This window comes from Tachypleus tridentatus, chromosome 6, assembly GCF_004210375.1.
Source record: "Tachypleus tridentatus isolate NWPU-2018 chromosome 6, ASM421037v1, whole genome shotgun sequence".
Lineage (NCBI taxonomy): Eukaryota > Metazoa > Arthropoda > Merostomata > Xiphosura > Limulidae > Tachypleus > Tachypleus tridentatus.
Genome location: NC_134830.1, coordinates 105,321,640 through 105,338,562, shown reverse-complemented (window position 1 = coordinate 105,338,562; position 16,923 = coordinate 105,321,640). Strand labels below are relative to the sequence as shown.

Here is a 16,923-nt window from a genome sequence, read left to right as displayed (position 1 = left end):
ATCCAGTACCCTAGTGTTAGAAATTACTTAAACAGAAGTTAAATGTGTAAAATGACAACAAGTTTCATGATCTCATTTTACTTTTATACTATAGAGAAAAAAGAGCCACATGCGATTTTGTTTAATCCTTAGGTATAATATCTTTGTTTTTCGTTATAATTATATTTTCTGTGTTACAGTTAAGTGTTACCAGCATATGCTAATACAAGATGTCTCAAGCAAAAGTAGATAACCAACTTTACGAGAAATGCTGAAATAATAATGGACTTGTTTGTAACCGTCTACGCAAAGATAAATATTGTGTTATATGAAGAGTTACATATTTAAAAACTTTTTCTTAAACTCCCGAAGAGCAAAATGAAATTAATGTTTCCACTTACTTCTTTGTGTAAGGGTAATTATCGGTAATTAGTTACAGGTTAACTACAAGATGACATCGAGTATTTACGTTTGAAAATATGATAGTCTTGTAGTCGAAGATAAAATCTCAATAAACCAAAACAAAAAACAACTACAGATTGGTAGAATGAGTAGTAAAGAAATATGTCACTAAGAAGATAGAGGCGACATAAAACAAAAACTCGTGAATTACAAACAGGATACAACTTTGCGGTTCTGGAGTTATAAAACATGTTCCAGCTATAGGTAACCAACGAAGCTTACTCTTAAATCCTCATGGTATATACGTTCCAAGGGTTGCTGACATAACATGTCAAATATTCCTTTTTCAGTGTCTTTATTTCTCTCACTTTTTCTTTCTACATCTATTTTTTATTTCGTTACTTTGTTGAAATGCTTCGGAGATGTATACTCTCATCTTTACTTCCACTGTAGTTCCTTGGAATCAAGTGAACCGAGTAAGGATCAGAGTGTATCCTATCTTATAGCATCTTCGATCTGACTTGATTTCCCTGAGCCATCAGGTGGAAAGATACGCAGGGGTGATTTCATTCTATACATACTCAATATTGCTCTGTGAAAACCACCAAATTCCACGTGTATAAACTTTTATTTTGGAGGCTATTAATCCTCAGGCAGATCCCACATTGAAATTGGCTTGGGAAATCCTGCAATACCTTTATTTCGGGTTTTATGCTGGGAACTATTCACTGATGTGTTATTGTTCAGGACATTTGAAACCTTATCGACACATTTTTATACGATTCTTTAAGAATGGTCTAAGAAGTTGTTTTTAGCCTTTTATCTGGAACTACCAGTTTTTATCTTTTTAGTAACTTGAATAAATGCATTTTTTTCTGTTTTTTTTTTTATCAAGCGATTTCTCTCGAGATATTTATATTTATTTATTTTAATGTAACAAAGTATTTCATTTGTTGTCAAGAGAGGGCAGAGCAGTCTAATGTCGAGAATTTTAGTTTCTGAAGCTGTATCTATAAAATGATTTTATGAGAGCATGATTTCCTTCTAGAAACAAAATATATAAATAATGAAATATAAGTATTTTTTTTCTACACGACACAAGTAATTTTAGCTAAGACGTTTCTATATACTGGTGACCCGATAACAAAAACATATATTAAGAAGTAACATGGAGTTAGACTTAATGTGCACTTTTCACGACCAATAAACAACAGTTTAATATACTGCTTTTGGTGGTGCAAAACATAAAAGGTATATCGGAAATCATATGTATATATAGTATTATAAATATTAAGAAACTAAATAGTTAGCCTTTGCGCGGTCCCCAGTTGCACAGTGGTATGTTTGCGGACTCGCAACGCTAGAAATCGGGTTTCGATACCCATGGTAGACGGAACACAGATAGCTCATTGTGTAGATTTGTGCTTACTTTTAATCAATCAACCTTTAACAGGTTCACCTTGTATTTCCTACGTGTCAACTAGAGAGCGTGAAGTCGTGCCTGTGGGTCGGTCATTCACCATCAGTAACAAGAGGAAAATGTCAGATCTGAAATATGAAGAAAGAAGGAGTTTTAAGATTTAATTGAGGCATACCTACGAATTTGTGAAAATTTTATGTTAACCAGAGGGTAGGAAGTAGGAAAATACTCGTTATGGATGGACAAACAAGCAGCTAATTTTCTAGTTGGAGATCAAATTTAAACCAGTTATCAAACTGAGATTTATATAGTGACTGAATATAGGAACGACCTTTCAGTTAATAGGAATAGTAACTTATTTATCAAGGTAATGCTGATATATGTACATATACAGTTCTTTTGCTTGATAGATGATGCTTATACTCCAACCAGAAATATCCGTCTTTGTTATTTTGTTCTATTAGTAGTAATTACACTGTGAAATAAAGTCGATATAGATTTTGCATCTAGTATTACCTTTACGCAATGTTTCTTTTAATTACCACTAACAAGTATATTTGAAATGTGAAGAAAAATATTACGTTTAAGACAATAAAGTATAAGTGTTTCAATACCAAGCAACGAAGCAGTACATAAGAACATGTTTGTTATGATACTCGTACCCATGGCGACCTTATTTTACAGTAACTAGACAAAGCATGTTACCGTGAACTACTCAGTGACAATAAGCTATGTCTACTTGGTAGTAGCTAAGCTTTTCTTGGGATTTTCATTTCATAAAACATTTCAGTTAGCGCGAATTGATTTATTTTCGCATTTTTTCGTTGCTACTCAGACTAGCAGCTTTTTCGGATAAAAAAGACAAAATCGTTATAAATATTTTTGGTTACTGTGTCATATAAATAAATAAATAAATACATTTTGTCAAAACTATCTAATAATATACATGTAAACTGAGTTGATTTTTGAAGTACACAAATCTTACAAAGTCTCAGACGCTTTGATTTCAAGTATGATTTATAGGAGTAAAGCATTTCGTAGTAATGTGTCCTCCTCCCTTTTGAGGCTAAAATTATATCAAAGTTGTTTCTCTTTTTCAGTTGTGTTGTGATAGAAGTTCGGAAGTAATAATTCCAATATTATAGTTATATTAGCGCAGCTTTCTTGACCAATTGAGACCGTCGGTATTGCGAACCGGATATAAAACAGTAGAAATCAACAAACTCAGTAGTAAGAACAGTTTATTCCGACTGCCAGGCGATGTTTTGTTCAAAGCTAAAAATCGATTTACGACGACTACTGCCAGTTTAGCTGTCGTTCGAGTAGATTGAAAACGCTTCTGTGTCAGACTAGGACGGAAGGTTTTGTTTCAAATTCAGCAGGACTTACGTTCGTACGACTTTCTTGACTGAAGCACCAAAGCGCAAATCGTGCCATACTGTCTTCTTTCATTTTTAAAACTATAAATCTGAGTTACTTAAAATGTTGATAACTTCGTATCTAAATAACACAGCCTAATCTTCACCTGTGGCTTTTGAATATGTTCATCACTGTATAGTAATTTATCATTTGTTCTCCATCTTTCTATTAAGTTTACTGATATTCAACAGCAACGTTGTGTTATGTATGTTTATTACCGGTTTAATATTTACTAAACTTTTAAATATTGTTTTGCAGTTATATCGTGCAACTTTTTCAGAGAATTAATGAAATTTAACCCTAGTATTTATCATATACATACATATATATATATGTATATAACAAAGTAAGTGCATAAGCCCTATTCGCAGAAGTAATTTCACAACAAAATGACATGCTTAGATTTAAAGGACATAAAAACATACTGAACCTAAAATACGTTATCAATAAGCAAGTGGTGTCCGTTTCGATACACTCAGATAAAATCCAGATAAATTTCTCTAATATGCCATACCTCTTCTTTTTGTACATGCAGTTATTAACCATTCAACATGGACAGAGAGATACCTCAACAGACATCAAGAGTTAGGAATCAAACACGCCCTCATCCAGAGCCACAATATCGCGCACGTTCACACCCGGACTCACAGTACAGTTCATCTGAAAACGAAGAAGATGACCGTCGTCAAAACGCTTATGAAAGTATTGACAGAATGAAGCAATACGAGGAGGCATTTCTACGTTCAGTGGGTAAGCTGTCAATGTTTGTTTGTTTTTTGTTTTTGAATACTGCGATTTGATCGTTATCCTTACAACCCAACCACGGAATTAAAGTGGAAAGCAATACTTTTTTTATATTATTTGTGATTACGAGACGCCAATCCTTTGACCCATAGTCCAGCATTTTGAATAAAGCCTTCTCGCTCTTCCTGAAACTTCGGATAAGATGTATCTTTGCAAGGTCCTTTAAAGTCCGTGTGCGCAATCAAATTAGTTAGGTGTTGGAATGTAGTACTTAAGATTTATGGTCCGCCTATCCTTACTGCTAAAAGAATAAGTAAAAAAAATCGTTTTCCGTAGTTTGGGGCCGTGATTATGTTATAAGAGTGACGGCCAAACCCCACTATTCACTCTGACAAGAGTAGTTTGAGGGTTTGCTGTGAATTGTGTTGACTAGTTGCTTTCATTTTAAAATCTATCACTACAAAGTTATGGACGACTCTCGTGTAGCTTTATGTGAAACTTAATTAAAACAAAAACAATAAACTAGACCTTGTGAAATACTTTAGTTACTTAGATGTTTAATCATTTATTGGTGATATTTTGAACCAAAATCGACCGAGTATTTCGAAAAAAATTATACTTACACCGGTTTGGAGAGGGCGCTCTTGTCTTATCTCAAGACTGAATCGGGTGTATTTTTGCAAGATCCCGTGAAGTAGTGTTTTTAAAGTTGTAAAGAGCTTGTTAACTAGGATATGTTCTCATTATAATGCCTGAAGAAATCAAAATTTAAACATACAACTTTGAATATGCTTATATTACTTTGAATAACAAATGTTGGCTAGATTTTTATTTATTTTTTTATGTTTTGGCATTAGAAATTTTTCAAACGATAAACGTTTTCCAAATCGAGCTACCAGAAAACCCTTTGTTGAATAAGCAGCTAGATACATTGGAGTTATCTTTGCATTTGGAACGAATTAACTTGAATTATCAGGGTGTTCAAAGTCATTGTATTTTGTTCAATACCTTAGACAACGGTTTTTTTTTAAATATTTGCCACCATTAATGAAATTTACATTTTTAAAACAGAATGCAACCTGTTCTTCTCTCAGTTTTCAAAGTAGTGATTTACGGCTAACATTGAGATTTGTAGTTGGATAGTTCTATTGTTTGAGGTTTCATAAATACATGAACAACTGATTTACTATAGCGATATATAAGCAGTTAACTATGTTAGATAAAACGTTAAGCTAATAAAATATCACTAGTAAATATACGCTTTTATCTTTATCCTTTTCGGGTGATTTTTGCGGAACATTTCCACTCGAATTAACTACTATGATTTTATATCTTTAACTTAGTATTACTTGGAAAAATATAACAATATCTGCTTCATTGAACATTAGCGTTTTAGATGTGTTGGGAAAAACACATTTTTTTTCTTTTAATAATTCACACAATATTTACTTGATTTTTAATGTACTGAATTTAATTCTAATTTGGACAATTTTAATACAATTTATGTATTTTAAGCGTTATGGTTTGTTTATGTATGTTGAACACCTTAAGTTTTAATAATAATACCAGCATTCTGTTACCGCAGCATAGAAGCAGAGACTTTTTTATGTGTAAGAGACAAAATTATTCTATTCTTTACTAGATGCAGAAAAAGCCAAATTTTACTTTTATTTGTCAAAACAGTAGAAAATTAATATTAATACAAATTTTTGTTGTTAGTGAAAATAAGCAGTTGATTGGGTTGGTAAGTTGTAGCGAGGGTCGAGTTGCACCGGAAATAATCCGGATGATGCTACTACACTTGCATACTATATTAAGCTCTTGGCATAGATCTTTTTAAAGTGTACCGCGTTTCGTCGGTTGTTCTACTAAATTTTTTTTTCTCTATTTTATAAAAACATAACACCTAGTGTGCGAGAATACGCACACAGTACATATACTAAACGATATTTGAAGGTTAACAATAGTACATTTAGTGCTGGATAATTTGCTTAAATAAAACACCTTTAGATTAACTACGTTATCATTCAACTTAAAAATTGTAATACAGTTAGTGTTACTTGATAAATCTGTTTATAAAATCTATTGCTTTTATATCATTTTTGTTTCAACACTCACAAGTCCTGATTATCAAAACACGAGGGTTCAGTAAGTTGCAAAATAACTATTATTATTTACTTTATTATAGTTTATTTGATATCATGTAATGTGTTGATAACCCTTCATTTCGAAGGAAAACGAAAGTTATCAAATTGAACTGTTAAGAAATTTAGAGTAAATAAAAGCGAATATTAAAATAAAAAAGAAAACTCTGTTATTGTTGTTTTGAATTAAGCACAAATTTACACAATAGGCTATCTGTGCTCTGCCCATCACGGGTATCGAAACCCAGATTTTAGTAGTGTAAGTCCACAGACATACCGTTGAACCACAGGGGATGCCGTTAAAACTCTATTTATAGTAAAATTAATTGTATTTGATGAAGGTAAGACGTGTGTATATTTTATTTGAGAAAAAGTAATTATTAATAAAAAACGCAAATTTATAAATGCTCATTCATTCATTTAACAAGTGAATCAGCTTTTTGAAAATCGTTGTTGGTTATTTCTGACATTGATTTTTACGTATTGATTTGATACAAAAGTGCAATATAATTATTTGAGTTCTTTATTTACTAGGAGCGGTTTTGTGGTCTTATATAGAAGGCTCATCGGCTTTCTTGAACAGATAATCTAATTCTATGAGATGTATTGTTCGTAATTAAAGTGCGCGCTTCAGAGATTTTGATGAATGATGTCTTGGAATAAGTAACAAACAGTTTCACATCAAGAGTCTCTGAGATAGAGATCCATAGATATGAGCGTATTACCGATTGTTACGACTTGTTTTATAGGACCAAATGTCAAGTCCTAAAATACGTCCTTTACTAAAAAGTCTGTCGTCCAATGAAGCAGAAATTTAAGACTTCAAAGTTATTTCTACGGAAAATTATAAATACAGAAAAGAAATTAATAGTAATGTTAATTTTCCTAATTAGATACATTCTTCACTTCTCTATGTACAAGTACATAAACACTTATATATACATAAAGCTTTGTCTTTGAGTCTGTATTTGAAAGAAAAAAAGGCAACTTATTGATAGGTGTTATAAAACTACCAGTTATCTGATTCAAATAGGTAAAAACTAAAAGATTGGTGGTACTGATATAATCACACCAATAACAAGTAAATGTTACATGTGCTATCGATACAGAATAAGTTGAGACGATTTTTCGTACCTGTTACCTCAATTCTATTCTTAAGTTGATAGAATATTTTATTTTTGTATATTGATTTCACGTACTTTTTTCTAGTAAATCTGCATTGACCATCAGTCCATGTTTAAAGATATTTTGTTTGTCTTTAGAATAATAACACTTTTGCTTTCCAAACGTTAATATACTCATATCTCATTAGGTTTCACTACATTTTTTATTTTATAATTTTACTGTTAATGTAACTTTAAGCGACGGTACAAGACACTCATTTTTTAGAGTAATTATTCCAATCTTTTTCAGGAAAACCAATCGTATTCATGTATGCCTGTTGAATGTGATTTGAATATATATTTATAACAATTAGTTTTCACGCCACTATTTATTTTAATGATTCGTTTGGTTTGTTTTTACTTATCAACCTTGTTTATAATATTTAAAAAGTTTAATCAATAGTAATATTTTCTTTAATATATAGACAAAGACATGTATTTAACGTAGTCTTAACTGTTTAATTTGTTTAATTCAGTTAAATGTAATGTCGCTATCAACAAAATTAGTAAAATCGTAAAATGCTATTAACTTTATTTGGTTCATGTGTTTTCGTAGTGGTTTACACACTTTTGTGTTGATAAATACATTTAGAAGTAAAAATCATCGAAGTGTTTTGTTTTTTTTCTGTTACTGATTAGAAATAGACAATCACTGAGTAAATTACGACAATATTAAGTTTTAGTAATTAATTACACGTGCATAATCACGTAGTTGAGTTACATAAAACCTTATGCCAAATAATCTAAGTAGAAGATTTTGGTTTGATTTGTTTTAAATTTCACGCAAAGCTACACGAGGGCTATCTGCGCTAGCCATCTCTAATTTAGCAGTATAAGACTAGAGGGAAGGCAGCTAGCTAGTTACCACCATTTACCGCCAATTCTTGAGCTACTCTTTTACCAACAAATAGTGGGATTGACCGTAACATTATAACGCTCCCACGGCTGAAAGGGCAAGCATGTTTGGTGTGACGAGGTTCGAACCCGTGATTACGAGTCGAGTGCCTTAACTGCCTGGCCATGCTGGGCTCTAAGTAGAAGAATGTTGTGTCATACGTTTTTCAGAAAATTTACATACACCTAACCAGATTATTCACCTGTTATTGAGTCTTTTTAAGAAATAGGAGTTACTAACTTTATATAGTGTATATAAATGTCACAAGTTAAATTTTCAATCGTTAATACGACTGTTTGACATATTCTGGCAATATCGTTCCAATGCATGTTTTTCTTTATTTTCCCGAAGACATACGATAATGAGACATATTTAATGAAAAATAAATTATGAAACTTCTAAAGCTTTTTTATTTCAATTTCTAAATATCGTGGTTCATAGATTATTTTATTCGTTTTTTTAGACTTGGAATACAAAGCTAAAATCAAGGGTTCGATTCCCTTGGTGGACACAGGAGATAGCCCAATGAGGCTCTGCTACAAGAAAAAACACACGCTCAAAATAATATCAACAAATCATCCACTTTTTGATAATCGTTGAATATTCAGTTTTCCTGATTGATTTTTTTAAAAATAATAAAAATAAATCGTTAAGAAATCGATATAAAGGTTTTCTCTTTATTATTATTAACAAATTGATGTCATTTGGAGCAACTATTCTTCATCAGATTGAAATACTAAGATATTAAAAGTAAAAAAGAGGTAAAATAAAAGAATGCACGTGTAGCATAAGAGAGATTGTTAAAGAACATAAATACAGTGAAGTACTGAAAGAGTACCAATAAAATCTGTGTTGTACAGAAAGTATTAGAATAAACGATGTATTCTGTAAATAATAATAATAAATAATCAATATTTACAGAAATTAACATTTTTGTTTATTGTTCTTGTAATTTTTAACAATTTATTTACCTTACATGACAGTTTAAAACTTCAAAATCCTTAAAATGCAGCCCGGCATAGCCTTGGGATTAAGGCACTCGACTCGTAATCTGAGGGTCGCGGGTTCTAATCCTCGTCCCATCAAATATTCTCGTCCTTTCAGCCTTGGGGCGTTATAATGTTATGGTTAATCCCATTATTCTTTGATAAAAGAGTAGTCCAAGAGTTGGACTTGCTGAAATAGGGACAACTAGCGCAGATAATTCTCGTGTAACTGCGTGAAATTCAAAACAAACCAAACTTAAAAGGCCAGGATGACTGTATATTTCTACATTTAGCTATTAAATAAAAGTAATCTACGGGGTTTATTATATATATATATTTGTAATACACCCTTTGAAGATATATATTTGCAGTAGTATATGCTATTATTACCTAAAAACTTGCATATACCACATATACATTGTACTCTCTTTTGTCTATTTTCATATTTTACATCAGACGTATTGTTTTGTGCTCGAAGTAAACATACTTTTATTTTCTCGTCTAAATATGCACTTTAGCATTGTGACGAATATACACTGTCAAATAACTGTCAAGTTAAAATATTAGAGTTATGAGTATTTATTTTCTGGAAAAAGTTTATTTGTGTTGTTTTAATGGTTTTTTTACATGAAAAGTCTGCTCTATTAGCAATGGATTCTAAAAATAATTTCTTAATCATATCTTTCTTTCTTAACTTCCACCCTTTATTAGACACAACACTGTTTTCTATTTTGAACCTGAATATAATTCTTTAAAGTCTGTATATTTTATGAACTGCTGCTTACACTTGAACAGCTGGTTCGTCTTCCCATACTTTGCAGTTTTATCACAATAATGATTTATAGATGCAAGAGTAACAAAAACTAACATTATGTGTTGATTGACTTCAGTAATATATTTATTATGTGTTGATTGACTTCAGTTATATATTTATTATGTTTTGATTGACTTCAGTAATATATTTATTCAGTGAATCTTCTTAGTGCAAGGTGACGTCTGCACCCTTCTTCTTTGTTACATAATCGGACTATAGCTTTGAACAAAATGAACAGGTTACGTTGAAATATACTATAAAGTCAGAGTTAAACAGATATATTTATTTGCCAAATTCCGCAACCAGACATGTAGAAATTGTTAAACCACTTTTATAGTTATCAAGGCTCAGTTAAATCCACCAAAATGAGGCAAATTTAATATCCCATGGCCCTCATTGAAATTGTATTTAATACTATTGTTAGCTCAGATGAAAGATGTATTTTGAAAAATATTTATAAGTCTCCTCTAATTCAATAAATCAAAATAACTGTCAGTCAAAGCCGTTATATTACTAGGTGATCTAAATTTTAGTTTTACCTAAAATTGGAAATAATTTTCTTTGCTTGAAATAATATTTAATACCTGTATTTTCTTTATTTAAACATAATTGCCCAATAAATTGATTCTGCATTGTCTGTGAAAGTCTTTATTTTTATTTAAACACAATTGTCCGATAAATTGAGTCAACATTGTTTGTGAGTCATTATTTTCGTCTCATTGTAATAATGCTTACAACTAACAACTAAGTCTCTACAAATATACCGAACCAGCAGATAGCCCGATGTGGCTTTGCTATAAACAAACACATATTCCGAACATTCAAACTTATATACATATTTTCATGGGTCTGTGAGATGAATAATGCTGATAATTTTTATTTAAGAGAATACAATAATACTGACTATAATGTTCGCTTACTTGAGACTTTTTTGTGTTCCTTTCTATATCTTTTGTTAAAGCACTTCCATATTTTGTTGCTTATATTGTAAAACTATATCATTATGCGAGTAAATTTACAATATATCATAAATATAAATCAAATTACAAGGAAGTTTTTTATTATTTTTTCTTTGAATATCAGCAGAGTTATGTTTTATTCCACTTTAACTTGAATTTATTCCTCAATTACCAAACTTAATTCTTTTACTTAATGCCGGTCTTAACATGTTCTGTTGAAACTTTTTGGTTTTCAGTTGAGTCACATACTGTCCAGAATTTCACAAAAATGTTTCATCAAGTTCAAAGTTCCTGACTAAGAAACGTAAATAATTCTTTAATATTTTCATATGTGAATGCTTCTGTTCCAAGCTTAAAGATTAGTACAATCTGTCTTCCAGTGTATAAACGCTTTAATAATTTTATGTGTTCTTACATAAGTACTATGTATGCAAATATCGATTAAGAGCCATGCTACATATTGATGAATATGGTTCTACGGTACGGTAAGTCATCTTATTATCTAGGAAGTTTAGTCGATACATTTGTTAAATAAACATCGACAAGCCTGAATTCAGGGAATTAAAAATATAAATATCTCTCATGAATTTAATATCTACCTGTGGGTTATATTATAAGTTTGATTATAAAAAATCTAATTAAAAATATCTACACTGAAATAATATAGTTTAGCACATTTCTTTTAATTATGAATATTAGATGCTGATTTAAGTCATTGATCAATAGATTCTGTTCTGCTCTTCAACTAACTCCCTATAAGACGTTTAAAACTATCATTGTAGTGTTAAAATATATGTAGGTATAGAAAAAAAAAAACATATCGCACCCCCCAGTGATACAGCGGTATGTCTGCGGACTCGCACCACGAAAAACTGGTTTTGATACCCGTGATCGGCAGAGCACAGATAATCCATTATGAATCATCGTGATTAATTCTAAGCAAACAAATTATAAACATAATTATTTGAAATTACTTCTTCTTATATAAATTTCGAATAAGCTCAAAATAAAAAAGTTCAGAAGTTTATTCTAAAAAAATGTAATCTACCATTCACTCATAATTTTTTAACATTCTACATTTCATATAAAAATAAGTTGCAACTTTAAATAATAGTGTAATGATTATACAACGTACACTACTGAGGGTAGGCAGTTAGCCATCACCACCCAACGCCAACTCTTGGGCTACACTTTTACAAACAAATAGAAGAATTGACCAAAAAATTATAAAGCCCTCACGGCTGAAAGAGAGGGCATGTTTGGTATAAAGGGAATTCGAACCCGGAACCCTCAGATTACGAGTCGAGCATCCTAACCACCTGGTCGGCCAGGTACACTCTTAATTCAAGTTTTATCAATGAATCTCTCTCGTTGTTTTCATCTCGCTATTTTTTTGCTCTAGAGTTTAATACTTTTTAGGTTGTAAGAGAGTCTAAATTTATTTTCATAATGAGCGTCAAAACCTTTCTTTATTGTTTCGCTCCAATTTCGCATTAAGTATATTTCAGAATTTATCAAAGCTATTTATCAAATTATTAAACTGAGTATCTCTCCCTACATATATATATGTATATATATTACTTCCAATTTTTAATAACATATTCGAGATTCATAAACTACTGCAGCGTGCTCATATGACTGCACCTGCTAATATTTTTATTGACTTAAGTTATTTCTTTAGTTATATTGTGTCAAAATATAATATAAGAAACGTTTTTCAATATAAAAACAACCACAGACTTTTTAAATAAGAATGCTTTTACAAACATAAATTTTCATAGATATTGCAAATATAATTTGAAGCTGTGTTCTTAAAAAAAGTTATTTCAAAGTTAAAAAAACAAAACAAATATTAGCGAATTTTCGAACATACCAAAGAATATTAAATTAAGATGAGCATTCGAAATCTCCCGAATTAATGCTAAGAAAAAATAAATACAGTTACTTACTTAATTTTGAAAAGACAATGAGTGTATTACAGCATTTGACTTAACAATGAAGATTTTAAAAGTTACGATTAAGTTTATTTGTTTTAAGAGCAAAGCCACTCCTTGTGAATCATACCTTACATTGTAACGTTGTAAGTCCTTAAACTTAGCGGTTTCCCACGGTGGAACATTACTACTAAGTAAAATAAGGTTAAAAATAGCTTAGTTAAAGAAAAAGACGCAACTATTATTGAATAACTACTCTAGGAATTATTTCGATATAAGGAGTGTTCCGAATTGTTGTAATTCAAGATACTAAGTGTAGTAGTCTAATGGTTATGATGAATAATACAATATATAATATAGAGTAACTATGTTTATATTGGCTTGATATACACATGTGTTTCTGTAATATTTTTCTTTTTTTCATGTATATAAATGTATACTTTTTACTTCGCTGTCTAGTATATATTTAGTTTGACAGTAAACGTATTACTAAATGTTGAAACAACTATTGACTATAACAAACTTAATTAAAACTATATTAGATGAAATTTTGTAGCTGTAAAGAAGTTATGAAAGTTATTAGACTTTATCAATATTAGGGTTACGCCAGGTCTTTTCCAGGTATTATACTGAAATATCAAACCAATCTAATCAAAACTGATATATTAGGAAACTACTATATCTAAAATGTTGTATATACATACTTTTAAATCCAAATACTTAATGTAGAGTAAAAGGAAGAAACTTATTCATAACTATTATTTGTGTTTTTGTTCAGCCATCCTAAATTAGGAATGGCTATTGGTTAAATCATAAGAATATCTGATCTGGCCATTTAGCCATATGCAACTTTTCAGGTAACACTCTGACTGAAATTACTGTTTACTTTCTAAATTATATCACTGTTGGTAGCAGACGAGATAAATAAATTTCAAACAACATTTTTCAATATTAATTTCAATTATTTATTTCGCAGCAACAATGACAAGAAACGACGTTAATGACCACTTTAAGCTTCCGCGTATTTATTTTCAGTACAAGTAGTAGATGGGAAAACACATTAATTAGATAAACCAACATTATTCAACCCTTTATGAAAATGTATTTAGTTTCTATTTGTCATAATAGTTTCTTTCCCAGAAAAACAACAACAAAAACACATCCCAAATTTTTAATTTTTTTTCTCAACTGCATAAAATTTTGCGTGCCAAGTTGTCCATTCTTGTATTATATCCAATTCAAAAGGGTGCTGACAGTTGTTTATATATTTGCGTGCAATAGGAAGCAAAGCGTGCAGCACGAACAACAAACCATTTCTGTAATGTTTTTATTTGTTTCTCATGTTGGATAACTTTTATCCTATCAAGCTGCAATTGAGAGGCGTGCAAGCTCCGCCCAAAGGAGTTATAATATCCATTCTTAACTTAGTTGCTTAAAACAAAAGGCTGCTTATTTCTTTCAGTACTGTTGAAAGTTAAATATATAGTTACTACATACACGTGTATGGAAGCATAAAACGAAACGTGCAAAACAAATTGAAAGCCCGCTCATAACTCCACTTTAAAAAGGAAAAAAAAAAGAAAAAAGAGAGATATTTCCTCCATCATTTTACAAACACTCCTCACTGAAATTATACATCCTGAACTCTTGTGGTAAAAAGTATCAAGAAGCAGATGTTTTATAGAGCATTTACTGGAATACTCACTGTTCGACGATTTTAACCTTAAGTAGTGGCGACAGATACGATTGATTGTCCAAAGACACGCAACTGGAAAGCTTTGACAACTATCTGTCTCGCTTCTGCCTCGTCGCCTTATGAATTATAGATGTACCACCTTTGTTGAAAAGTCTGATGATTGTTGTTATTATTGTGCTTTGAGTAAGGACTTTTGCTTCCATCTTTTGTATACTCGTGATAGTTAGATGAAGAATCTTTAATTCCACTAAGATAAACCTATATTATCATTTTACAGAAGTACAAGCAAGCTATTTCTAGCATACTGGATGTTTTTACTCCCAGTACAATACCCAAAATGATCATAACGTTTCTATTTCAAATTGTAGGGATGAAAATCGCTTTGTACAATTTACAATGTTAGCAAATGGACATCAAACGCCTTTTAAAAATAAATATGACATTTAATTAATGAAAGACTGAAAAATGTGTTTGCTGACCTTTGTTCCTAGTTTTGAAGCTCTTGTCACTTTAGATATACCTTGTCATTTAGTGTAATTTTTATTTTGAAACCCAACTAAAATTTCCAAAAAACACTTTAGATTATAAGAAATATTATTGTTACATGTACGAAAAACCTGACTTGTAGCATTGCTTTGTTACAATTCTGCAAAACATTATAGTATTAAACTAAAATTTAAATAATTTTTGTTTATTAGGAATATTTGGGAGATTAACTATTCAACAATACGTTGTTTTTATTTTTTAAGTCAGGTTTTCCTGAATACGTGATTCTACATATGATACTGATGTTTGTGCCCAGGAAATAAAATGGAAAACAAAGATTACTTCAGAAATTAATGATGCAAAGTAAATTTTATCAAAAACTATGTAATTAAGAACATCCAATCCCCGTCACACCAAACATGTTAGCCCTTTCAGCCCTGCGTACGTTATAATGTGACAATCAATCACAATATTCGTTAGTAAAAGAGTAGCCCAAGAGTTAGTCGTAGATCGTGATTCCAACTGCCTTCTCTCTAGTCTTACACTGCTAAATTAGTGACGACTAGTGCAGATAGCCCTCGAGTAGCTTTGCGAAAAATTCATAAACAAACATCTAATAAATAACAAATACAATTATGTTTTTTATATCTTTGAATGAACTAACTGAGTGCCTTTTAAATATGGAATAAGTTTTTCAGAGAATGATACAAATAATATTTATACTTTTTAGTATGTCTTTTTCTTATAAGTAAATTAACAAGAAATGAAAAAGAAATAACTACATGTAACGTTATAAAAACTCAAGAAGATAGAGAGAATGCTTGCATATCTCTTTTCAAGAAAAGAAAACAGTCAGTATGTAGATGAAAAAAATATTTTTAACACTTTCTAAAAACATGCTATAAAATAATTATCTGAAGCCCAGTAACATTCAGAGAGTTTTGCTGAAGGAAACAACAATTATTTTGTACGATGTAAGTAATAATGGCGTCGTGTGCGTTAGTAAAGTTCGGTAACCTTAACAAGGAGTATGCACCTCCCACTTCATTTGACGCGATCTAAGGTTTTGTCCTAAAGCTTACTGCACAACACAGGCTAAGTCTAATTACCTTTCGTTACATTATAAAGAAGATAACTGCTGGAAGGGTAAGTGTAATTCTGTATCGTTTTATGTATATTAATCAATTGACGGCAAGAACCAGGCGGTTTCAAGAAAAGCTTTTCTGAGAGAAGGATTTAGAAAAGTTTGCTTTCCCATTGTTCTAACAAACTAGCTTTTCAACCCCTGCCGCTAATCACTCCCCCTTTTCGTTCGCGTCCAAAATCACCTGCAAGCGAGGGCATGGTTATTGTAAACTGACTTCATTTACATTCGAGCCTTGAGTACACCAGAAGAACTCATTAGTGGTAATGAACGTCATTCAAGTTGGTGAGCAATGTAGCATAACTTGGAAATTCTACTGCATAATGGGTAACTATAGGAAAACATATATATATGGACATCCGAAGATTTATTGGTTGACAATAAAAAAGCGAAACTAATGAACTCATTTGATTTTGTTACTTTACGAAAAGTTTTGTTTCTAGCTGAATGTAAACTTAATTGACGGCAGCGAATTTGAAAAAAGTATATTGTTGGCGATGACGGGAAGAAAATGTTCTTAAATATTTCGATGCAGTAATAGAAAAAGAAGGAGCCCGTCCATAGAAAACGCATTCAATATACATTCAAGAATGATAGGAAACACGAACTAGAAAGAATTACATTATGTGAAAAGAAACCAATTGAAGATGAAGATGAATTACAGAGGTATTCCAGCAAATATCCAATTACTTTCCATATACAACACATGGTAATTCGTAGTCATTTGAAACGTTAACA

General features: G+C 31.0%; 1 protein-coding gene and 1 long non-coding RNA gene across 17 annotated transcripts in view; one reads left to right on the top strand and one right to left on the bottom strand.

The window, feature by feature from the left end:
• The window catches only part of Ten-m (teneurin transmembrane protein Ten-m), a 354,091-nt gene that overhangs the window by 167,078 nt on the left and 170,090 nt on the right, over positions 1-16,923 (top strand). For 12 of the 15 annotated variants that reach the window (XM_076506757.1, XM_076506760.1, XM_076506761.1 and 9 more), the window contains one exon: positions 3,756-3,970. In XM_076506757.1, coding sequence (XP_076362872.1) covers positions 3,772-3,970 — 199 coding nt within the window. In that variant the 5' untranslated portion in view covers positions 3,756-3,771. Of the gene's footprint in view, positions 1-3,340; positions 3,359-3,755; positions 3,971-5,894; positions 6,113-16,923 lie in introns of those variants that run through there. The other 3 variants (XM_076506762.1, XM_076506773.1, XM_076506770.1) reach the window with 3 other exon arrangements.
• Positions 1-16,923, bottom strand: part of LOC143253238 (uncharacterized) — an 88,682-nt gene that overhangs the window by 30,775 nt on the left and 40,984 nt on the right. Inside the window, exon 2 of one of the 2 annotated variants that reach the window (XR_013029462.1) lies at positions 1,811-1,929. This is a non-coding gene — a long non-coding RNA (uncharacterized LOC143253238). The remainder of the gene's footprint in view (positions 1-1,810; positions 1,930-16,923) is intronic. The other variant, XR_013029463.1, reaches the window with a different exon arrangement.